This window comes from Geotrypetes seraphini, chromosome 5 (assembly GCF_902459505.1).
Source record: "Geotrypetes seraphini chromosome 5, aGeoSer1.1, whole genome shotgun sequence".
NCBI lineage: Eukaryota > Metazoa > Chordata > Amphibia > Gymnophiona > Dermophiidae > Geotrypetes > Geotrypetes seraphini.
The window spans coordinates 70,696,769-70,722,111 of NC_047088.1; the positions used below are offsets into that span (position 1 = coordinate 70,696,769).

At 41.2% G+C, this 25,343-nt stretch overlaps 2 protein-coding genes across 9 annotated transcripts in view; one reads left to right on the forward strand and one right to left on the reverse strand.

The window, feature by feature from the left end:
• The window catches only part of UTP14A (UTP14A small subunit processome component), a 59,912-nt gene extending 50,690 nt beyond the window's left edge, over positions 1–9,222 (reverse strand). The window contains exon 1 of the mRNA XM_033944533.1: positions 8,815–9,222. Within this exon, the coding sequence (XP_033800424.1) occupies positions 8,815–8,871 (57 nt within the window). The 5' untranslated portion in view covers positions 8,872–9,222. The remainder of the gene's footprint in view (positions 1–8,814) is intronic.
• The window catches only part of ZDHHC9 (zinc finger DHHC-type palmitoyltransferase 9), a 93,302-nt gene continuing 76,855 nt past the window's right edge, over positions 8,897–25,343 (forward strand). For 2 of the 8 annotated variants that reach the window (XM_033944537.1, XM_033944536.1), the window contains exon 1: positions 17,855–18,115. The gene's annotated coding sequence lies outside the window, so the exon portion shown is untranslated. Of the gene's footprint in view, positions 9,038–17,853; positions 18,116–25,343 lie in introns of those variants that run through there. The other 6 variants (XM_033944538.1, XM_033944540.1, XM_033944541.1 and 3 more) reach the window with 5 other exon arrangements.

A 25,343-nucleotide genomic window follows, 5' to 3' on the forward strand; every position in this document is an offset into this window, starting at 1 on the left:
TGAGCGGGGGGGTGTGTGCCGGATCGTGCGGGGGGATGCAGGATCGCGGGGGGAGGCGTTCGTACATCGAGGCAAGCTCGGTTTCCGATGCACCGATTTTGCAAATGTTTTGCTCGTTTTGCAAAACACTCGCAAACCGGTGCACTCGTAAACCAAGGTACCACTGAACCTTTCTTTGTATCCAATGTAAAAGCATGTACCTTTGTACCCACCAATCATTAGGTGTATAAACGAGGGAGTTACTATGATGTCATTAGCTTAGAAGCATAATAAAAAGGGATTCGGAGCTGCCCCTGGCAGCGCCTCCATCCCGACTCTAAAACTGTGTGTGTGTGTTTGCTGTGTTGCATCCCTACACACACCCAAATGTCCTCGGCAAGAGGAGTGCTGAATTCTTCCTTCCGCCACCTCGCTGAGACATCCACCTGGCAGGAGGGATGCCCACTCCCTCCTGCCGGAACCCCCCTCCAAAAGGTATGCCTCCCCAAGCTCACCTGGACCCCACCAATACCTTTTTTAGTTGTCTGACCAGAGGGATGGTGGCCGGCAGGCCTGCCTTCCCCTTCAAGGTGCATCATGGGATAAATTGGAAAGGGGCCTAAGGCCCTGATTGGGCCAGGCACCTAATGCCCCTCCCACATAGGGGGTGGGTGCATGGGAGTGGCCTAAGTGATCTGGCCAATCGGAATCTTAGGTCTCCCAATGCACTCTGAGATGCACTGGGAGTGGCTTAACATCCAATTGGCCAGATCCCTTACGCCACTCCCATGCACCCACCCCTATATATAAATACATCGTTTATATCCAAATTAACTGAATTACAAGAGAAAAATATCAAGTTTATGCACCAAGGTTGGCAATGTAATTATGCAAAATGAAACGTCTGAACAGCGTCCTTCAGAAACTGGCCTTTCACAGGGCTCTATATTATCCGAGTCCCTTTAACATCTATCTAGCCTCCCTCTCAACTTAGGCACAGTGAATAGGGTTTATAATGTACGTCTATGCAGATGACATTCAGATCCTATATACACTTGATCATCAATCTCCCAACGAGATAGTATCTATTAATGAAAAACTTGATCAAATCTCTACATGGCTTGCAGAACATTGAGTTAAACTGAATCCAGATAAGCCATCAACCATCTACTGATGAGGCTAGTTTACCACATTAGATTAAAATAACAAATATAGAAGTACCTTTTGTGTCTTCAGTAAAATTCTAGGGATTATTTTCGATCCAAAGCTAACTTAAAAGTTAGAAATTTCAAGTGTGGTAAAATGCAGGTATCAGGCAAAAAGAAATTGTAGACTACAAAATATACAAAATACGGAAATTCGTTTAATATACAACCTGCGAAAATTCAATCACATTACTCAGTATTAGAAATTAGCACACTGGATGCCAATTCCCCATTGTATTGCTTATAAAATACTATCATTAATTTAAAGTTCTGCAAACAGATGAGCCTCCTTATTTGGCACATCTTTTGAATTTATATGCTCCTTCAAGATCTCTTAAGATCAGAAAATCAAAAACGCCTAACGGTACCATCGTCCCTTGAAATAGTCCACGAACACATCCAAGCTTCAACCTTTTCCGTGAAAGGCCCCCAACTCTGGAATGGTCTACCGTTAACTAGATTGCTAGAGAATTTAAAACAGATTTTAAAACATTTTTCTTTTCTGATGCATATATGTAGAAGTAGGGGTGGTTTGACATGGAGAGAACCTTGGAGACAACAGACTAAAGAAATAAATAACATTAGATAGATTATGTTGCTGTTTGATTTAAAATTTTTAGTTAATTTTATTTTGATTATTGTATTTTTTAAATCTTTTAGACTATGTAAATTACTTTGGGATTCTTCTATTAAACTGCGCTAGCAGTTTCTAGCATGGGGAGCCACGCTGAATGGCCTACGCTGCTACCGATGCTCATAGAGTTCCTATAAGCATTGGGAGCAGCGCAGACCATTCAGCGCGGCTCTCTGGGCTAGAAACTGCTAGTGCAGTTTCGTAGAAGAGGGGGTTAGTTGATTTTTAGACTTTAAGCCGCCCGGAAGGCTATGGAAAATTTGGAACCTTGATTTGCAACGCAAGTGGTGTCGTGCAACACATTTTGCATATACTTGTACATCTTCAAGGGACACTTTTACTTCAAAATTAGTCTAATTACACTATATACTGTAAATATAAATAGTATAAATACCACCCAGTAGAGCAGGATATAAATAAATGTATCACAAATTTCTTTTAAGAAGGGCAGGATGTATCTTGATCCAACATGAATTCTTTCCATTTATGTAAGATTCACCGGGATCCAGCAGGAATTCTCATTATAAGGGCAAGATGCACCTGGATCCAGCATAAATTATCTCTTTGGAGAGAGTGGCGCAGTGGTTAGAGCTACACCGTGAGATTGTGGGTTCAAACCCCATGATGCTCCTTGTGACCCTGGGCAAATCGCTTAATCCTTCACTGCCCCGTGAGCCCACCGGGACAGCTAGGGAAAATTCTTGAGTACCTGTATGTAAATCGCTTTGAGTGTAGCAGTATACAAGTCCCAATCCCTTTCCTTTGGGGGCTAGAACTACCTGCATTAAGCACAGATGCTCCCCAGAAATTCTGGATCCACCTGGATTCTCCCAAGGGCTGGAAGAAACAGGATCCAGCATGAATTCTCTCTATTTAGGCAGGATTTACTGGATTACAATAAACTATGGAGAACTCTAGTGCAAATGGGAATACCCAAACACATAACTCAGCTGATAGAGAGCCTATATGAAAATCAAGAAGCTACAGTGGGCTTATCTTCAGGTTCTAGGATCCATGGTTGCCACACTGGATGTGGTTCCTTGGGCAAGGGCGCACATAAGAATAGCCTTACTGGGTCAGACCAATGGTCCATCAAGCCCAGTTCTCACGGTGACCAATTCAGGTCCCTAGTACTTGGCCAAACCCAAGCAGTAGCAACATTCCATGCTACCGATCCAGGGCAAACAGTGGCTTCCCTCATGTCTTTCTCAATAACAATCTATGAACCTTTCCTCCAGGAAGTTGTCCAATTTTTTCTTAAACCCAGCTACGCTATCCGCTCTTACTACAACCTCTGGCAATACGTTCCAGAGCTTAACTATTCTCTGAGTGAGATATGATTGAAATCTACAAAATCCTGAGTGGTGTAGAATGGGTACGAGTGGATTGATTTTTCACTTTGTCAAAAATGACAAAGAATAGGGGACACTCGATGAAATTACAGGGAAATACTTTTAAAAACCAATAGGACTCAGAGAATAGTTAAGCTCTGGAACGCATTGCCAGAGGTTTTGGTAAGAGTGGATAGCGTCGCTGTTTTTAAGAAAAGTTTGGACAATTTCCTGGAGGAAAAGTCTGTTATTTGACATGGGGGAAGCCACTGCTTACCCTGGATCGGTAACTTGGAATATTGCTACTCCTTGGGTTTTGGCCAGTTACTAGTGACCTGGATTTGCCACTGTGAGAATGGGCTGCTGGGCTTGATGGACCATTGGTCTGACCCAGTAAGGCTATTCTTATCAAGTGTAGCAGTGAGCACTGTTGAAGGGCAAAGCCTACATCTTTACTCCTTTATTAACTGACTACAAAGAAAGGAGGTATACCGTTAAAGCAATTTTCAATACCATTTTCAGTCTCTTATAATATTCTTTATTGATATTTGTGCTGTATTATGGCTCTTTTCTCTACTCTTACATATTTACATCTACAGTATATTCTTGCTCAATCTTCGGTTAAAGGGATGTTTTCTGACATTTTCCTTTCATGTGTCCAGCCAAAAGTTATCTAAGAAACTTTTCACTAATTGGAGTTCTCCTGACCTAAGCAATAATCACTGTGCTGTAAAGCTTTATCTCATCTACATCCAGTGTGATGATACCTGCAAATCTTTAGTATTTCTTTTAAGGCTCAATCCATGGCCAAAGTTTTTACAAGCTTATTCAGTGGATTAAGCACCAGATAAAAGAACTGCAGTCTCATATTTCCTCATGCCCCAGATTTCATCATTTGCTTTTGTACTGCACAAGAAGACAAACACACATAAAGGTGAATTTAATAGATACATTATAAGACTACAGCTATCATCCAGTTACAATCAGTAACCAAATCTATATCTGCTCTAGCACTCAGATTCACAACACATTAATATGCATTTCAAAGGCCACCTCTTACAACATACAGCACAACTTCAGAATTTCTTGGCACAGGCAGCACATAGGCTGGATCACTCCCAGTTGCTACTGACACGTGTACATTGTTAAAGGCATTCAGAGCTATCCTGTACTCCAATAACTGAAATGAAGGGATGAGATTTGAGGAAAGGGGTGGTGCAGGAATGGGGAGCTGAAATCTCCAGGCCTGTTATTTGAACGACTAAACCTAAAGACAAATATGATCCTTTTTTTTTTTTTTAGAAACGGCTTTTTTTTTAGAAACACGGCTTTTTTTTCCTTCTACAAAAAAAAATCAAATACACACGGCTTTTTTTTCCTTTAACAAAAAAAATCTATCAGTTAAATTACTGAGACTAAAACTTTGTTAAGAAGGCCTGAGAAGAGCCCACATGACTTGTACATGGGTGGAGGTGGTGTGAGAGACAACAGACAACACAGTATCACACAAATACTTAGGTACAGTGAGCCCTTTCTCTCTCCTGCATGTAGTTTGAACTGTACATATTAGGGGGTCGTGACTAGATTCAGAAAATGGTGCAAAAAAAGTATGTTGAGTGCTATTCTAATGGTGTTTTCATTGGGATGCCATTTATAGAATAATGTGTAGTGCCGGGATCCATGCCCGATGGTATAAATCTTTGTAAGTAAATTAGTTGCAGATCCTCTGAATTCTATAATATTGCATGTATCTTTCGTGAACGTCCTTGGTCTGTCCATGTCAGAATAGCAGTTAATAAGATGCATGTGTAAATAATGCTAATCGGGCTCAATTAACTTCAATAATTGGTTGTTAATACTCAATTATTGCTAGTTATTCAATTAAATTCAGCATGCCCAAATTTGTGTGTGCAATTTTAGGCACCATATATTGAATCCAGGGGTTAGTGCATAGTTGCTTAACATAAAATTTTAGCTCCCCAAAGCACTTACCAAATAGCATCACATCACTGCTGCTTTAAAGTGTGAGCTGTCAGAAAAAAACAGTGCATGCTGCAAAATATCTAATTTCCCGTTGGTACATAAGCAGCTCTCACAGTGATAGTTAAAGGAAAACATTAAAAAAATTCCTGCTAGATGCTGGGTTTCTGGTGCTGTAATGGACTTTCCACTCCCCACATGAAACAAAAGTTCACCTATTTGACAGACTGACCCCATGCGGTGCATCTCTATTTTGCAAGAAGGCAATGCAGAGGCATGAGTGAGTGGGGATCCAGGTGGCTACAGTCTACCAGATGAACAGAGATCTTATTTTGGAGGAGGGGTGTTGAGAAATTTGGGGGATTATCTTTGGGGTCAGGGTGGGGTAAGTGATCTGAGGTAAAACACTGTACACATTTCAGATTACAAGCCAAGGAGTGGGTCCTCAACACCTCCTATGACTTAGTATGATCAACTTTCCATTCTTCAATGCAGTTCTCTGCATCTACATTAAATAGTGAATTAGCCTTGTTACCATATGCACTACGTCCCAAGGCTTTGCACAGGGTTAACTTGTGCACAAAAAACCTTTCTGCATCATATACCCACAAAAGTGTGTGCTAACCTTGCACATGGTCTGAGTTCACTTTATTGCATTGGTTCTCAGACATGCAAAGACTGCACAGTACCACTGAGGACATTCCAGATATAGCAGCATACAACAGAACCAATAAGGACAATAACATCAACCATAAGAAATCTGTAGGTGCCAATGAGTAATGAATACCCCCTATATTGTGCAAGTTCCTTCAGTGTGTTTAGGGAGGGGTAATTTGTGTTGACATCCCCAATTGTTTTGAAATGCTGATCCCCTATGACTGCAACTGTCATACTGTCCCATCCTTAGGCTTTGATACAGAATTCCAAAATCCAGCTCACTTTCTAAGAACCAATATCTGTGTTATCATTCCCTCTGTAATTCCCCCACCTGAGCAAAGTGTATTGATGCAGCTTCTTGTCCAGTTTGTCTTGATTAGATTGTAAGCTCTTTTGAGCAGGGACTGGCTCTTCTGTGTTTCGGTATATAGTGCTGCATATGTCTAGTAGCATTATAGAAATGATTAATAGTAGTAGTAGAATAACTAGAGTAGGGTGGAAATCTATCATCTGCCTAGTTTCCGTGACACCACTCAGAAACACTTTTATTAATTATTAACTTCCCTTGCACTGCTGAAGCCTGGCACTTTCACGACATTAGAACAGTGAAATAAAGACTGGCACCCTGCCATACATGTGCACTCTCCAAAATGCACAGTGAGCTTATGAACAAGTAAGCTGCAGCTCCAATGAGGAAGCAGAAGAAAGTTGAGGTTTAGAGAACAACTAAACCCAAACCTTTGTTCCAGTCCATCTTCAATCACCCCAATAAACCCAATACCAAACCCTCCCTTTTTCCAAAAGATATGTGCAATATTATGACTGCAGAACCAGAAACAGCTGTCGACTTATGAAGTACTTTCTTGATGCACCCTGAATGGAGAAGTGTAGGATTTGCCCCACATTCCTCTTGTCTAGTTGCCACAGGAGAGAAGTCTGGAGATGTGGTATAAAACAAAGTGCTTAATTTGGCAGGGACACTGATCACTTGCAAAGCTATTAGATGGTGTTTCACTAATCTGGCAGCTTCAGTCTCTCAAGCTTGGTATCTGTGCTGTGCCACATCTGATTCAGCGAGAAGTGGTAAAATGTTGGTCTGGCAGCTCCACCTCCCCCTTCCCACTCTTGTGGATTATTTAGCTCATGGGTCAACCAGGCATGCAAACAAAGCACAAAGCAATAAGAATATAAAGTAAATTGTGTAAGAACATTTTGGATGCTCTAGATCAGTGGTCTCAAACTCAAACCTTTGCAGGGCCACATTTTGGATTTGTAGGTACTTGGAGGGCCTCAGAAAATAATAGTTAATGTCTTATTAAAGAAATGACAATTTTGCATGAGGTAAAACTCTTTATATTTTATAAATCTTTCTTTTTGGCTAAGTCTTAATAATATTGTGATTTATAGCTAATGAGACATAATGATCAAGAAACTATTTTATTTTACTTTTGTGATTATAATAAACACACTGAGGGCCTCAAAATAGTACCTGGCGGGACACATGTGGCCCTTGGGCCGCGAGTTTGAGACCACTGCTCTAGATCTTCATGTGCAAGGTCCAGAGCGTGCAACTGCAGGGGGAGTGTGGACTTTGGAGGACATGGGTGGGTTAAAAGCATGCCTAGTAGTTACACATGTGGGCTATAGAACACTAGCAATTATATGCCTAATTGACTACATTTTGGCACAAGCATTTACACTAGTTATTGAACATGCCTAAGGTTAGGTGTATAAAGGTGGACTTACTTTAGCATTCTATAACAGCCAGCATGCATCATCTTGATCTATATAGAATTACCCCCTAGATGTGCAGTACTATGTCTCCAGATGCAGGACAGCTGAGGGAGAGAGATTTAGTGCCAGTATAGAGCTGCTCCCTCTGCAGTAGGAAACATTACTTTCTTTGGTGCAATGGAGTCTGGCACTCCCAATCATTTTAAAATGTTTGCAACTATAGTGCTAAGACTTTAGTGATCCTCACAAAGTTGCACCATCTGCTGAATGATTTTAATTGTTGGGGATGGATGGGCCATACATTTCATATAATGTCTTTCTGTTAGTACAACCAAAGCACTTTACATACAGGTACTTACACACTTATTTTTTTAGTGGTCAATTACAGATGCGAAAGCTGGACACTATAGAAAGAATGACTCATTTGAGCTTAGGTGCTGAGAAGGATTTTATGTGTGCCATGGACTGCCAGAAGAACTAACAAATCGATTCTGGAAGAGATATAAACCAGCTATGTCACTTGAAACCCAAATGATGAAGTTACGACTGTCTTATTTTGGTCACACAATCAGAAGAGAAAGATCATTGGAGAAGGACATTGTGTTTGGGAAGATCGAAGGAACTAGGGTTACCAGATGTCTGGATTTATCAAGCACATGCGTGTGACATCATTGCATCACACCTGTGCATGCACAGATGCCCTCCCGACGCAGCTCTGAGCACAAGAACAGTTTGAGTGCGTGACTTGGAGGATGGGGCCATGGATCTGGATTTTACAGGAGTAAAATATGGTAACCCTAGAAGGAACGAGGAGAAAAGGATGACCTGCAATCAGATGACTGGACACATTGACAAGATATACATAGTGCCAATAACTTGGCATGCTAGTACTTTTATGGGACCCTTGCTTTTATATAGTTGGGTTTTTAAAGACAGTAAAGTGGTGCGGTAACCTTATTAGTCCATTTTTAAATGTAATAAATAGAAATACAATAAAACCAAAAGAAAATAAGATGATACCTTCTTATTGGACTAACTTTAATACAGTTTAACTTTAATACAGCATTCGAAGGCAATACCTTATGTATCTAAAGAAAGTTTTTGTAGCAGCCTATGATGCGCCCTGGAGCAACTAGGTGGCGCTGTGGTCTTCATACATAGAAAGAAGCAGCGAGTGCTTTGTTTATGGAGACTTTGCTTACTGACACAATGATCTGTGGTAGGCTATGGGCAGTCGAAGCATGCACAGACGGAAAAAAGCTGCTGGCAGCAGGGGCAGGAGTGGGCGCTGTACCTGTGTCTTAACGTCAACAGCGTCCTGTTCCCGGCTCCTTGTGATTTTCCACGCCATGTTTTAGAGGTTTCTCCACAGGTGCTTTTGTGAGAAGCCTTTGGGGATAGAGGCGTGTCCTCAGCTCACAGAGAAGTTAAGGCATGGGCACTGTCTGGTAGTGCAAGGTGATTAATGTGTCTGCTGTAGCCTTGGAGTCTTGCATATGCAACCCGTCAGGGCACAGGTTCGTAAGGGGCTAGAGTGTCGACTTATATACACCCGTCCTGTTTGTGCAGCCCATTAGGGCTTGAAGTGTGAGCAGTCTGTTTCTCCCTATTCACGCTCAGAAAGGGGCGATCTCTCACGTTGAGTCATCATGCCCCTGCTTCGCCAGAATGAGGAGAAATGGCTCTGGAGAGGTTTGTTATCCCAGGCAGAGGATCTTTCAGTTCTGTGTTGTCGATGGGGAGGTGCCTGGAACTGGACACTTGCCGGCAAAGGCGTGAGATGTGTCCCTGGAAATTGATCTATATTTTTTGAGGGGTAGGGAGAGCGAGCAAAAAAAAAAAAAAAAAGCCATTTTAGAACACATTTAAAATAAATATATTAAAAAGGAAGCACAAGGAGGGAGGGATTTAGAGAAGAGCAGAAGGATCCATCTTCCTGGTAGGGTGGATAGAATAGACTGGAGAGGAAATGGGTGGGGACGGTTGTTGCGGGGAGACCTGCACATGCTCAGAATGCCTTCGAGAAAAGCTTTCTGAGCCTTAGGAGAGTTATAACCTGTTCATGGTACCACTGGATGATGTTGCCCACGTGTGGCACACTTATCCTTAGCATTTTATTGATACTTCAGCTTGTCTGCGGTGTTCTTTGCTCACATGTTTAAAGACAATAGACTGTTTTCAGTCCAATTCTTTATATGTGAGTTTGCAAACCATTGGACCCCTGAGGAAGGCATGTTCGCCGAAACACGGACTGTGTAGGGTCCGGTTGGATTTTTATCACAGTATTTTTTATCATTGTATTTTTTAAATTGAATTTTCATGGTTTTATATGCCAGTGTTTAATAAATTATCTCCAGAACATCTGTATCCACAGTTTTTATTTTTATCGGTGGATTGTTTTCACCACTTATCCTTCTTTCCATAGAGAGCCTCTGTTAAAAGTAAGTAACCTAACTGTGCCCCCATTTATCATCTTTTCTGCATAGCGCAGCAAAACGTCCTGTTGACACCCCCCACTTCTGACGCTTGTGGGTTAAATAGCTTATGGGTTTTCAAGACCTACAAACAAAGCTCTAGGAATATGAAGCACATTGTGTAAGAATAGTTTTTAATTGTATCGAAGCCTCAATAGCTTTTAACTTTATATGGAGAAAAAGCATTTTCTTGGGATTTCAGAATGGTAAAATAGACCTGTAGTGATCTTATGGAATAGGTACTATGAGAAGTGGGTGAAGGTAGCGATTCAGTGTACATTCACCTCCCATTTCTCTTACTGCTAACAGGGTGAAAGGATAACTAGATAGAAACATAGAAACATGATGGCAGATAAAGGCCAAATGGCCCATCCAGTCTGACCATCCGCAGTAACCATTATCTCTTCAAGAGATCCCACATGCTTATCCCAAGCTTTCTTAAATTCAGTCACAATCTCTGTCTCCACCACCTCTTCCAGGAGACTGTTCCATGCATCTAGCACCCTTTCTGTAAAAAAAAGTATTTCCTTAGATTACTCCTGAGCCTATCACCTCTTAACTTCATCATATGCCCTCTGATTCCAGAGCTTCCTTTCAAGTGAAAGAGACTTGACTCATGCACATTTATATCACAAAGGTATTTAAACATCTCTATCATATCTCCGGTTTCCTCCAAAGTATACATATTGAGATCTTTAAGTCTGTCCCCATACACCATATGTTGAAGACCACACACCATTTTAGTAGCCTTCCTCTGGACCGATTCCATCCTTTTTATATCTTTTTGAATGTGCAGCCTCCAGAATTGTACACAATATTCTAAATGAGGTCTCATCAAAGTCTTATTCAGGGGCATCAATACCTCATTTTTCCTACTGGCCATACCTCTCCCTATGCACCTTAGCATCCATCTACTTTTCGTCATCACCTTTTCAACCTGTTTGGCCACCTTAAGATCATCACATATAATCACACCCAACTCCTGCTCTTCTGTCGTGCACATAAGTTCTTCACCTCCTAAACTGTACCTCTCCCTTGGGTTTTTTGCAGCCCAAATACATAACCTTGCATTTCTTAGTATTAAATTTTAGATGCCAAATTTCAGACCATTCTTGAAGCTTTGCCAGGTCTTTCTTCATGTTATTCACAGCATCCTGGTCATCTACTCTATTACAGATTTTGGTATCGTCCACAAAAAAGCAAATCTAACCCGACAGCCCTTCAGTAATATTGTTTATAAAAGGGTTAAAAAGAACAGGCCCAAGAACAGAACCCTGAGGCATACCACTCAGAGCAATCTCCATTGATCACTACCCTTTGTTGCCTTACACTCAACCAGTTCTTGCCCCAGCCTGTCACTTTGGGACCCATCCCAAGGGCACTCAGTTTATTTATTAGATGTCTGTGTGGAACACTATCAAAGGCTTTACTAAAATCTAAATACACCACATCTTGCGCACTCCCTCTATCCAAGTCTTTAGTCACCTGGTCAAAGAAATTGATCAGATTTGTCTGACAAGACTTGCCTCTCGTGAATCCATCTTGCCTCCAGTCCTGTAATCCACTGGATTCCAGAAACTTCACCATTCTGTGTTTTAAAAATGATTCCATTAATTTGCTTACCACAAAAGTCAGACGTCCCATCCTGTAATTCCCTACTTCCACTTTTTTGGAGAGGGACCACATCCACCCTTCTCCAGTCCTCCAGTACCAATCCCAACTCTAGAGACTCGCTGAAAAGGTCAGTCAGCGGAGCCACCAGAACTTCCCTAATTCCTTCAGCACCCTCAGATGTACACCATCCGGCCCCATCATTTTGTCTACCTTTATTTTAGCTAGTTCTTCATTAACACAACCCTCTGAAAATTGATCAGGGTCTACCACTCCTCCATCCCTATTCACATTTATCTTTTGCGGTTTCGCTCCCAGCGCTTCAGCCTTGAGCACAGAACAGAAATATTTGTTAAGCAATTCAGCCTTTTCTTTATCAGCTTCTACATATTTCTCCCCTTAACATTTGAGTCTCAAGCTGTGTAATGTTTTCTGTGGTAACAAAAGTATTTTTAGAGAGGCAGGACAACAAATAGCCACTGTTAGTGTCGGGATCCATTTTACAATGCATTTGGTAAATTGGTCAGGCAGACTTCTACTTTGGCGCAATGGAGAGCGCTCCTTATACAACATTTACAAATGGAGCGGCGGAGAATACCCAACTTAGATACTCCTGGTGGCAGACAGTTTCAGTTCACCTGGGAGCCTTTTTGGGACTCCTTAACACTGACTGCCCAAAGTAGATTACTAAAACTGTAACCAAGCTACTTTGTCTAGTCTTTTCTGGAGCAAGTTAGAACATTTTTGGTCATCAGGGGAGGGAGAAAATATAAAATTATTCAACTTGGTTTAATTTGCCTATACTGCAGTTGTTTTATCTTGCTATTGTTATATGTTTGTTTTTCTGCGTTGTCTTTATAAAATATGTTAAAAAAAAATTGGCCAGGCAGTTTTCTCTGCTCTTATAGCTATGAGTTGCAGGTTGTGAAATAAGAGAATGAGACATTCTCAGTTGCCAATGTTGATCAGATTCATAAAGTGATAATATGACTAAATAACTGCTTGGACCATAGTAACATAGTAGATGATTGCAGATAAAGGCTCGAATGCTCCATCCAGTCTGCCCAACCTGATTAAATTTAAATTTAAAATTTTTTAAATTTTTTCTTAGCTATTTCTGGGCAAGAATCCAAAGCTCTACCCAGTACTGTGCTTGGGTTCCAACTGATGAAATCTCTGTCAAAACCAACTCCAGCCCATCTACATCCTCCCCGCCATTAAAGCCCTCTCCAGCCCATCCTCCCCCAAACGGCCATATACAGACACAGACTGTGCAAGTCTGCCCAGTACTGGCCTTAGTTCAATATTTAATATTATTTTCTGATTCTAGATCCTCTGTGTTCATCCCATGCTTCTTTGAACTCTGTCACTGTTTTCCTCTCCACCACCTCTCGGGAGCGCATTCCAGGCATCCACCACCCTCTCCGTAAAGTAGCTTTGCCTCGGTCCCGGGAAAGATGATGGAAGCGCTGATTAAAGACAGCATCTGGGAACACATCGACAACTATGGGCAGCTAAAGTCGAGCCAGCATGGCTTCTGCAAGGGCAGGTCATGCCTCACGAACTTATTATACTTCTTTGAGGGGGTAACCAGCCAGGTGGATAAAGGGGAATCCATAGATATCATTTACCTTGACTTCCAAAAAGCCTTTGACAAGGTGCCAAACGAAAGACTACTAAGGAAGCTATGGAACCATGGGGTGCAAGGGGAGGTCCACCGATGGATCAAAAACTGGCTGGTGGACAGGAAACAGAGGGTTGGAGTAAAGGGACATTACTCAGACTGGCAATGGGTCACGAGCGGAGTTCCACAGGGGTCGGTGCTGGGACCGCTCCTATTAATATATTCATTAACGACCTGGAGGCAGGAACAAAATGTGAGGTTATTAAATTTGCAGATGACACCAAACTATATCGCAAGGCCAATAACATGGAGGACTGCAAAGATCTCCAAAAAGATCTGACAACACTGGAAAAATGGGCCAAAAAGTGGCAAATGAGTTTCAACATAGGGAAATGCAAGGTCATGCATATAGGGAAAACCCCCCCGATGTTCACTTACAAAATGGGGGGATCAGCGCTAGGGGTGAGCGACCTTGAAAGAGACCTGGGAGTAATGGTAGACACAACATTGAAGGCGTCGGCGCAGTGTGCCACTGCCTCAAGGAAAGCAAACAGAATGTTGGGTATCATTAAGAAGGGTATCATGACCAGGACAAAGGAAGTCATCCTGCCACTGTATCGTGCTATGGTGCGCCCGTACCTGGAGTACTGTGTTCAGTTCTGGTCGCTGTACCTCAAGAAGGACATGGAGGTACAGAGAAGAGCAACTAAGCTAATAAAGGGCATGAAGGACCTCTCATATACTGACAGACTGAAAAAGCTAGGGCTTTTCTCCCTGGAAAAGCGGAGACTTAGAGGAGACATGATAGCAACCTTCAAGATCATGAAGGGCATAGAAAAAATAGACAGGGACAGATTTTTCAAATTAAGGGGATCAATAAGTACAAGGGGGCACTCAGAGAAATTGAAAGGGGAGAGGTTTAGAACAAACGCCAGGAAGTTCTTTTTCACACAGAGGGTGGTGGATACATGGAACGCGCTACCAGAGGATGTGATAAACAGGAGCACGCTACAGGGGTTCAAAGAAGCTTTGGATAGGTACTTGGAAGACAAAAGGATTGAGGGGTACAGATAAGAGGTAGATTATAGGGATGGGATTAGAGGTAAGTTACAAAATTAATCAGGGACCACTGTTGAGGCACTAGGCCTGATGGGCCGCCACGGGAGCGGACCGCTGAGCAAGATGGACCTCTGGTCTGACTCAGCGGGGGCAACTTCTTATGTTCTAACATTGCTCTTGAATCTACCACCCCTCAACCTCAAATTATGTCCTCTGGTATTACCATTTTCCTTTCTCTGGAAAAGATTTTGTTCTACGACCATTTAAATTTGTGTTCTACATATGTACTGAAATCACTGCATGGATATTTCAGAGACTGTAACAATAATAGTGAATACGTTTTTACAAGAAGGTTGCCAAGTTGGCTAAAGATTTGTTAGTTTTTGCCCTGTTCTAAAAAGGTTGAAGTTGGACCCATTAGTGAGTAATTACTGTCCAAATTTATCCTTGCCTTTTTTTGGGTGAAGATCAAGAAAGTAGTTGTTGCTCCGTTGAACCATTGTTCATGCGCTGAGGATTTTGAATTAGAGAATGACATGGGGACTGTTTACTGCGTTAAACCGTGGTCACTGCAGTAAAGGGGACATTTGCAACTGGTTTACTGCAGGAATGGGGACAAGACTTTTTACCGCCCGTGGAAGCGGTGAAAAACCTTGTTCATGTGGTAAAAAAATTGCACCCGTGTCAGACTTGGCATCTCCTCCCCAGCTATTCATGCGCCTATTTTAACTTCAGGAGCCAGCTATGCCACAATGAAGATAGAAGGAAACCAAAGCCTGAGACCAATGTGATTTGAAGAACAAAATTACCAGACAACAAAAACATAGAAAAAAATAAATTTATTGTAGATTTTGTGATTAGAATATTTCAGATTTGAAATACGTATCCATCTAGAGCTGGTATTAGACATAACTGGGAACTGCAAAGCCCAGGCTGTGCTTCTTTAGCTTCCAGCTGGCTTAGGGCTCTCTTTCTGACCAGGGGGAAGTTGCCCTCCCCTAACACTATTCCTGCCATGTGTAACTGAAGTATTCTGTTAGCTTGATTTTTCTATGTAGCATTCTGTAGTAATTTGGTTTGTTCAGTTTTCACAATAGTGGAGGGAATATTTGTGAAAAGGAGGGGAGACAGGGGTTTTGTTGATCCTTGCTCTGTATTATTTGTGTTTATAAAATGACAATTGTACAGAATAGTCTCTTTTTATACTTTAATAAAATAAGTTCAGTATAACTATTTGAGGCTTGTGCGGATGGGATCTGACAGTTTTCAGGACGGGTACTGAGCTCACGCGGACAGGGCAGGGACGGGGACTGAGCTCACAGGCATGGGACGGGCACGGTAATAAATTTTTGCCCCGTGTCATTTTCTGTTTTGAATATTCTAGTTTGGATACATGGAGAATGTTTCATGTTTATTAAAATTTGCAAACGCTTATAATAATTTCAAAGTGAGTTACATATATATTAAAATCTGGGTAACAAAAAACACTTATTCATATGTACAGGACAAATTTATAGACAGACTTACAGGAAACAAGTGGAGAGTGGGTAGAACTACAAATTTTTAAAGAAAAGCAACATTGAAGGGTAACATAATAGGATGGGAAGAGAGGAAGGAGCAGAATGCTTAAATAAGTAAAAAGGGAGTCTGCAGTAATGATGTTGGCAAAAAAGAATTTAATTTTCAAAAGCATCTTTGTAAAGAAAAGTTTTTAGTGAACTTTTAAACCTGTCTAGTACAGATTCCTCTCTAATATAGAAGCGTACCATTGAAACATTGTCGAGTATGGATATGATATGGCAGAGCTTTGAAGTAGGGAAATACTGGTGTCTGGTGAGTTAAGAAATCTAGGCATTCTTTTAAACTCAGTTATTTGATACCATGTGACGACTACTTTGAGAAAGGTGATATAATACCTGAAGTCATTTTTCAACAAAAATAATTTTAAAAGTGTAGTTCATCGAATAGGCTCCGACTACTGAACCATGACATGCCCCCTCTTCTATGAAACTGCGCTGAATGGCCCACGCTGCTCCTGATGCCCAACAACCTTTTTTTTTTTTTTGAAGGGGCCAGGGGGGAGGTGGAATCCCGTTCCCAGATTAGTAATAGCTGTCAAAAACTGGTTTATTTTCCTTATTCGAAAAAAGGAATCCAAAAGAACTGCGCTGGGCGTCAAGTAACAGAAAACCAAAGAGAAATACAGCAGAGACAATGTACTTGATGACAAGTCTTTATTTCAGTATTCCATAACAAAAAGGAAAACACAACTCATGTATGGCAATGCAAAACACAAAAAAAGTGGGGAAGGGACACATTACATCAACCTCAAGAACAATCAATTTATTAAACCTTAAATAGGTTTGCATTATTTCTTGTATATGTTTTAGCTATCAGAGAGTCTTTAATCCTTTTTTGTACTGGACCCCATCACTGTCTGTTTCGGCTTGGAAAGCCTTCCTCAGGGGTGTGCTAATTAAATCCAGTAGATGGTGCCAATATATTTGAAAAGGAATGCGCTCTCAGTTCGAGTATAAAAGCTTGCAAAATCAACGTTGTGCCCAGTCCCAAAACGCTGTGAGCAATAGCATCTGCTGAATAGCTTTTTGGAACTGGGCACAATGTTGATTTTACAAGCTTTTATACTCTAAGTGTATTCCTTTTCAAATATATTGGCACAATCTACTGGCTTTCATTAGCACACCCCTGTGGAAGGCTTTCCAAGCCCAAACACGGATTGTGTTGGAGTCCAGTATAAAAAAAGGATTAAAAATTCTCGGATAGGCTTGCATTATTTCTTGTACAGTATATGTTTTAGTTATTTATTGTTTCTAATAAATTGATTGTCCTTGAGGCTGATGCACTGTGTCCTTTCCCCATTCTTTTTTAAGTCTTTATTTCAATCAATAAATGTTGTAGAAATGTGGTTCACCTATGTCAGGGGTGTCAAAGTCCCTCCTTGAGGGTTGTAATCCTGTCTAGGATTTCCCCAATGAATATGCATGAGATCTATTTGCATGCACTGCTTTAATTGTATGCTAATAGATCTCATGCATATTCATTGGGGAAATCCTGAAAACCCGACTGGATTATGGCCCTCGGGAGGGACTTTGTGATGAAGGAAAAGAGACTCGACACGGTCTGTGTTTTGACTAACATATCTTTCTCAGGGGTCCAATAAGCGAAAGGGCCACACAATGTCCAAATAAAGCGGAACTCGCAGTGAAGCTAAGTGCCTGGAAGAGCTGCGTATCAACGGGTGTACTTTAGTAAATTTCAGTCCCTGCAAACGATTGGTAGAAGCTAGCATTTTTCTTTCCAAAGCAGGCTTAATTGGTGAAAAACAAAGATGCAAATTGCTTCTTTATTTCACCTATCTTCATATCTCCATTCTCTTCCCATATAGCTGCCCTTTGCTTGCTTGCTCGCACGCCCTGTACCACCCGCTCCACCCAGATCTCTCTTTGAAGTCTTGGACCTAGTCCATTTACCTTGGCTACCTAACAAGCAGCGCTTTCACCACGTGTGCGCTGCGATTGGTTTCTCCGTAAGTTTGAGCCGCGCCCAGCAGGAAGCTCAGGCGGGTCTAGCTGTTTGAAGTCCCGCGATACTTGAAACCGCGAGACTTCCCGAACTTCCTGCTCCGAGCGGCTCCAGCTGGAGAGAAAGCCCCAATCGCGGAGCGGCTCAACAAACAGTGTTTGGGGGGAGGGCCACGGTGAGTGGGGGAGGCAGCGGTGACATCTCGGGCGCCCGAGGGAGCAGGAGAGTTAACGGACGCGCAGTTTTGGCGTGCTTCTGCCCGTACGTAACCCACTACGGCCCTGGTAGGTTATACCAGGTTTTTCATGTATAGAGAACTGGCCATTATGTACTGTGGCTTGATTTTCATGTTTTATCGTTTATTACACTGGGGTTTTATTATTATTATTCATGCTTTATATTTTTCACATTTAATAATAATAATAATAACTTGTGTGTGTTTAGATTCTTAGATAATGGGAAAAATCGTTTACATAATGTGCATCCCACTGCTAGCTGATTGTTCTTGTTGCCCGGTCTAATTGGCTATGAGTGTGGCTCTTGTTTTCGTAGGGCTCCTGTATCTTTTTTTCTCCATAGGCGTCATCTTCGAGTACTTATTAAATTTTATTGCACAGCTTTTAACAGTTTCACATTTTGTAACTGGATTATAATTGCAGCTCTCTGGTTCTTCTAAGCGCATCTCTCGGAACATCTGTCCTGCCACCCCTACTCCGAACTTCTTGCATGAGATACAGTTCATTGGTATTGGTAAACTGAACAAAATAGGTTGGCAATGTCGGCTACCTGTGACTTTGAATACCTGTTGTATAGGCAGAAGAGATTGCTCGCCCTGAATGTAGTTATCCCAGTTCATCATCTGTAGGAGTCAGTTCCATGCCACCATGGATCTGGTTTATATAATAGATTGCGGGGCTTTCCTGTATGTAATTTAGTGAGCTCAGGTCACCATACCAATAGACAGCTGATGAAAATAGTCCCGAAAGTGATCAGAAATCTATTTGGGATGCCTTCTTATATTCTGTTACTCAAGCTTTGGTGATGGCAGCCCTAGTTTTGAGGTTTTGTAACAATCCATACTGTTTGTTTTCTGTTAATTTCTGAACTGTTTGTGTATGCTTCCGTTTTGGATTCTTTCCTTCTTGTTCTGGGAATTAGTATATGCTTGCTTTGACTTTTGTGATGGGTGAATTGTGTGGCTCTGTGTCATCATCTCAGGATAAATATTACTTGTTCAGCTAGGGATCTTCTGCATTTATTTTGAAGGAAAGCAGTGCAAGCCTAATTGTATCTCTGTCCTTTTCTCCTTGCCAGCTTTGCTCTTTCCTTTTTAAACTCTGTGAAATTGAGTTTCTGTTTTTGTTGTGAATACTTTGCCTTTTCTAGAGTTGAACCTAATCCCAATGTTGGGTTCAGTGCTATAAACCTTTTTCCCCCTCCTATACAACTACAGGCCCTTAATGATGGTTCTCTTCCTCACTAGAGCCTTTTCCCTCATTATATCTGTGCTCTCTGCCTTTTTGTGTCTATAAAATATAAAATACACGTGTTCAGGTCAGTATGAATGTGCAACACCCTTTAGGCCCCCTCCTGTTCATATTTGATATATACTACAAATCAATAGCAAAATCTTTAAGGTCTACATCAGTGGTCTCAAATTCGTATCCCGCCAGGTACTATTTTGAGGCCCTCGGTATGTTTATCATAATCACAAAAGTTAAATAAAACAGTTTCTTGATCATATGTCTCTTTAGCTATAAATTATAGTATTATTATTAAGACAGCCAAAAGGAAAGATTTATAAACTATAAAGAGTTTTTACCTCATGCAAAATTGTCATTTCTTTAATAAGACATTAACTTGTTTTTTTCTGAGGCCTCCACGTACCTACAAAGGGTTTGAGTTTGGGACCACTGGTCTGCTTGGAGTGGGTGAAGGTATACTACTCGGGGAGGGTAGATATTTATAGCTACTAAAGGTGGGGGGAAATGAGGCATTTACAGAGACGTTAAATCAAGTACACTAAAGAATGGAGGTACAATGCAGTTATGCCTGAGACTCTCTTTACATTCGTATCTCTCCTAGAAACATAGAAACATGATGGCAGTTTAGCCACATTTTATGAAATTTTAACTTAAATCTCTCCCAGCAAGCTAGAGATGCCCTGACAACAGAAAGTAAAATAACCTTCACACAAGGAAAATGCTTGAATACCTGAATAAATTCATGTAAACCAATCTGAGCTCCCCTGAGAGAATGTAGAAAACTGAATAAATAAATATGCAAAGCAACAATATTGTTGGAAATATCGGCTACTGCCTTATTTACTTTTATTCCCTGATTTCCTTTAATTTATTACTACTTCCAAATATAAAGGGAGAATATGAAAGCAAATAGGGAGCATAAAGTCTACCGCTTCCTTTTACAATGTCACATAGACCCTAGTCTTTTGTCTCACATTTTGTCATTAAAGAATCTCTGTACTTACCTGTATGCTTGTATACTTTTCTTTTATTCTATTTCTATAGCTTTCATCACTTTTACTGTCAGCCAGTTCCAAGCATCCACCACCAAGATAAATGTGTTTTTTTGGGTTTGTTTTTTTTACCTAGTAGTAGTATTCTCTTGCTCCTTTTATTTCATCTCTGTCAAAACCAGGGTTGGGATTTGTGCAATGAAGCTTTGTTCACAAACAACCTGTGGATTTTCCCCCTATATACCCCTTCCCAACTTTCGTCCATGTGCCATTGTACCATGTTTGCTTCTGGAACCTTCCATTTATGGGCTCCAAATCTGGCTTCTGTATTGCCAATGTGTGCTGACTTGTGACCCTGTTCCCCTCTTTCTGTTCCCAGGGTCTGTAGATGTTGCCTCTGTGCGTTTCCAGCTGACCTGCGATACATAAGTGTTTCCCAAGTCGGTTCTGGAGTATGCTGCTACCAGTTGTGTTCTCAGGATATCCACAGTGAATATGCATGAAATACAGTGGAGGCAATGTATGCAAATCGGTCTCATGCATATATATCCTAAAAACCTGACTGGAATCGGGTACACCAGGACTAACTTGGGAAACACTGATGTAGAAGACATGAACCTTCACATGGGCAACCAGAGTGGCTCAAATGTTTTCTAATATTGCTTGAAGTTGCCTCCTAAGTTGTGTTCTAGGTTTTTGTTGCTTATTTATAACTTTTTTGATGTAGTAGTCTTTTATTATTCCTCTGCCTTCCCTTTCAATGTAGTATTTACATACTTAGGTCTTTTGGTGCACAGTAGAGAATAAAACAGGGACAAATTTGTCTTCGTTCTTGTGAGTTCTATCCATGCAAGCTCTGTCCTCATCTGCACAAGACTCGAACACTTAGGATTTTAAAGTGTTCGAGGATTATGCAGATGAGGACAGAGCTTGCAGAGATGGGACAGAATGGGGACAAACTTGTCCCTATGTCATTTTCTAGTGCAGACTCTGTGCCATTGTGGTAGCTTTTTTTCTGGACTTCGTTTTGCTCGTCTATAAACAGGGATTCTCAACCCGGTCCTGGACACCTAATCAGTCTGTTTTTTCAGGGTAGGGGCTGACTGAATTTTGGTTTTAGCTTTGTCATCAAAACCAGTTCAAAATCTGGATTCAGCCATGCTTCAGTTTCAGCTGAAAATACCAGTGCACTCGTCTGCAAACAAACCAATCTCTGCGCTGCCCTCCCTGGACCGACCTTAGAAGTCCTGGTGAGTGACTTTCCACAGCAACCTCATGAGATTGTTTGTAGAAAGTCATTGCAGCCATTTTGAGATTGGAGCCTGTACTGGGCATATCTCCTGTTGCACTCTAGCATTTCTCTAGCACACAGCACTGTCTTGTTGCACTGTTTTGCAACCTTAATCCTTGTTACGATCACCATGAGATTTTTTCTTGTTTGATAATCATCAAAATCTCAGCTCAGGGATGCCCAAATCTATCCTGGAGAATCTCTATATTGGCAAGAAATATACATTTTGTGTACAGTGGAGGCAATACAGTATATACAAATCCATGTTCACTAGAGAGACGAGGGATGTTGAAAAAGTTCTCAGCCCAACCAAGGAAGGAATGACATGGAGCCATGAAACTTACAAGTTTTTCCACATATTCACCCCTATGTTCAAAACACTCGGGTACATCATGTCTGAAGTTTCTGTAATCCTTCCAAAAAGTACTCTGATTTCTGGTCACTGAAATACTGCTTCGCTGCTGCAAATTGCCTCCGAATCACTCAAATTGTCACCCTTTCAAACTCATGTTAAGGTATGGAAACAGAAAATAGATGCACAATCTGGTGAGTAGTTTGGATGGTCTATGCACCGAAACCCCAACTGCATTAAAACATCCATCACCTTTCCAGCTTTTGTAAGCAGGTGCATTGTCTTGAAAAAAAAAAGAACTACTTTCTGCAGCTTCCTTGTTTTTTCTTTCAATGCCTCTTTTAATCAACACAGCAAGTTACAGTAGTAGTCTGCATTAACTGTTTGGCCACTTGGTAGATAGTCATTATAACACACCTTCTTGATCCGAAAACACTGGCCATGAGCTTTCCTGCTGGAGAACCTGAGTGCTGCCATTGCATGGGCTGTTGTTTTGTCTCAGGATCATAGTGGAGTAACCATTTTTCATCAACAGTTGTTCCAAAAGGTTGGCACCAGTTCACTGAAAATGTTGTAAAAAACCAACTTGGAAATGTCTACTCGACATTGTTTCTCATCCGCATTCAAACATTTGGCCACTCACTTGGCTGACAGCTTCTGCATACCCAGCTGCTTGTGGATTATATCCCCAGCATGTTCCATGGATATCTGTAGTGTCTCAGCAATTGTTTTAGCCAATATTTGCTGTTCTTCCAAAATCAGGTCATGGGCATGGTCAACAGTTTCAAGAGTTGACACCGTTTGAGGCCTCCCAGACCTTGCTGTTTCTTTGGTCTCAATCTCCACACTGAAAGTTTGCACTTCATTGTGGAGTATGATGGGACTTGGCACTCAATGTTTACATCATACATTCATGGATTTCCTTTGGAATTTTCTTCTGTGGGAATGGGAACTTCATGATAGCTCAGAGTTCCACACTTGAAAATTCCACACTTTACGTTGACGTGGTTCAATCAGTGATCTGAAACCATGTCAACATAGCATTACGATTCTGCAAATTGGCACTTTGCAAAATAAAATACCAGGAATTTCCAAATTCTGGCAGACCCCCAACTGAGTTTTCACTTTACAAGGGGATGCTGAAAATTTCTCAGCCAAACCAACTTCCTGAATTCTGAGCGTTATTTTGCCACTGTAGTTGAAAATTGTTATAGTCGGTTGTGTATGGAATCCCTTAGATTTCTTCATCCCAAACATGCTGCAGAATTTTTTTTCTTAATTTCTTCATTTTTTATTGGAGATTTGGAATCTAAAAATAGGACAAGCCTACTACTAACTTCTCTGCAGGGTGGATTTGATTTAAATAGCTAATCAGAAAGACTTGATTTAAATCAGGCCTGCAACATTATGAATGGATTAATGGGATTCATTTATCAAAAAATTTAAACATTGCATGAATATGCAACCTCATGCTATATAGTTAGTTAATTTCTAGTTCGCCTTTATCCAAAGAGGCTTACAAAAGTAAACATACACAATAAAAACAAAATACCAGACAATATTAATAGGTAACAAAAGTCTGTTGAGCTATAAGATCCAACATATTACCAGATAACATAATTCATTTACAGAGCATATCTCATTTTAACAATTCCTTACACTATCACAGTATCATTGAGTACCATATTTCATAGTACAAAACAAATGTTTCTTTACAAATTTTCTTAAATTCCTGCAAGTTTTTCAGATGTTGTAGATTCACAGGCAACTGGTTCCACTCCATGGGAGCTGCATAGGAAAATATATTTTTCCTTGTACTCTCATAATGTAAGCTCCTCCAAAGCTCGAACAGTAAACGTGGTATCTCAGTTGTCAATCAAATGTACTTCAGATCTCAGTTGTCTTCCGGGAGTATAAAGTGCTAAACAGTCACACAAATACCTAGGTGCCATATGATTAACACTCAAATATACCATCAAGAGAAGCTTGTATTTTACTTGAAATTCCATTTTCAAGCAATGCATTGCAATATAGTGTCTGGTGATATGTTCACACTTATCAGCTCCACACAACATCTGTATTATGGAATTCTGAGCCGCCTGTAAAGCATGTAGACATGTTACTTGGAGTCCCCAAAACACAAGATTACAATAATCCAGCCCAGCAAAAACTACAGTCTGAACAACTTTCTTAAAGTCATACCTTTACAAATATGATCTAAGCTGACTTAACAGCTGTAGTTTAAAATAATTTTTTTTGATTACACTCTGTACATGTAACCAAAAGCTGAGAATCCAAAAGAACACCTAAATAAGTCGCACTTTCAGCAATTTTCACCTGGCTATTCAACACATTAATTGCCAAAGGAACATTTTATCAACCTGTTCTCTTGACATTAACATGACTTTAGTCTTAACTACATTCAACATCAATTTTTTTATTAGTCATCCAATCCCTAATTGACTCAAGAATTTAATTCATTCTCACTTCTGCTTGCAATAACGTACTCTCTATAGGGAAACACCCCCCCTGAATATCATCTGTGTATATCTTATAGGATATCCCGTGATGCTTCATCAATTTACAAAGCGGAGTCAGATATAAATTGAACAAAATGGCAGACAATGTAGAGCCCTGTTGTACCCCCATAGTCATTATTCTATTCTGGGAAATATTTCCCCGCGCACACACTTCCTGTTTTCGATCTTTGAAAAATGACCTCTCCCTGCCTTCCAGCCTTTGTCCCAAATTTAAGTTGTACGCCAGGGATCCCTGCTCGCCCCTGCTGAAGGGGATCCCTCCCTGCCTGCCCGCTCGCACCCCCTCCCCCGAAGCCTACCCAGTTCCTTGTTGGAGCTGCACTCGATTCTTCCTCTCCCTGCAAACTCCATGCAGGGACGGCATGAGCAGTGATTCACACCTGTACGTGGCTGGCCCACAAGCCTTCCCTCTGATGTCGGCTCTTGATGTCGGAGGAGGTTTCCGGGTGAGCTACTTAGTGCAGCGTGTGAGTTGCGTCTCTGCATGGAGTTCGCTGGGGGTGGAGGGAGCTAGTGCGGCTCTATCAAGTAACTGGGTTGGCTTCGCGGGGGGGGGGGCAGTGTATGCAGGGAGGGAGGGATCCCCGGCAGCGACTTCAGCAGGGGAACAGACAGGGATCCCAGGTGGCAGCGGCTTCTACAGATGGGCAGGGAATATCCGCAGTGGCCAGACTGCATACCCCTAACTTAGGCTAAAAATGTATTCTTCTCAGCTGAAAATCAATTTTTAGGAGCCTAAAAGTTATGCTTTATAAGTTTTTAGGCCTGCCATTTATTTGCTTAGATATATGAACTTGGTACGGAAAATCAGTGCTAAGCTCTTAACTTATTGTGTTTTTTTAAAATGTTGCTT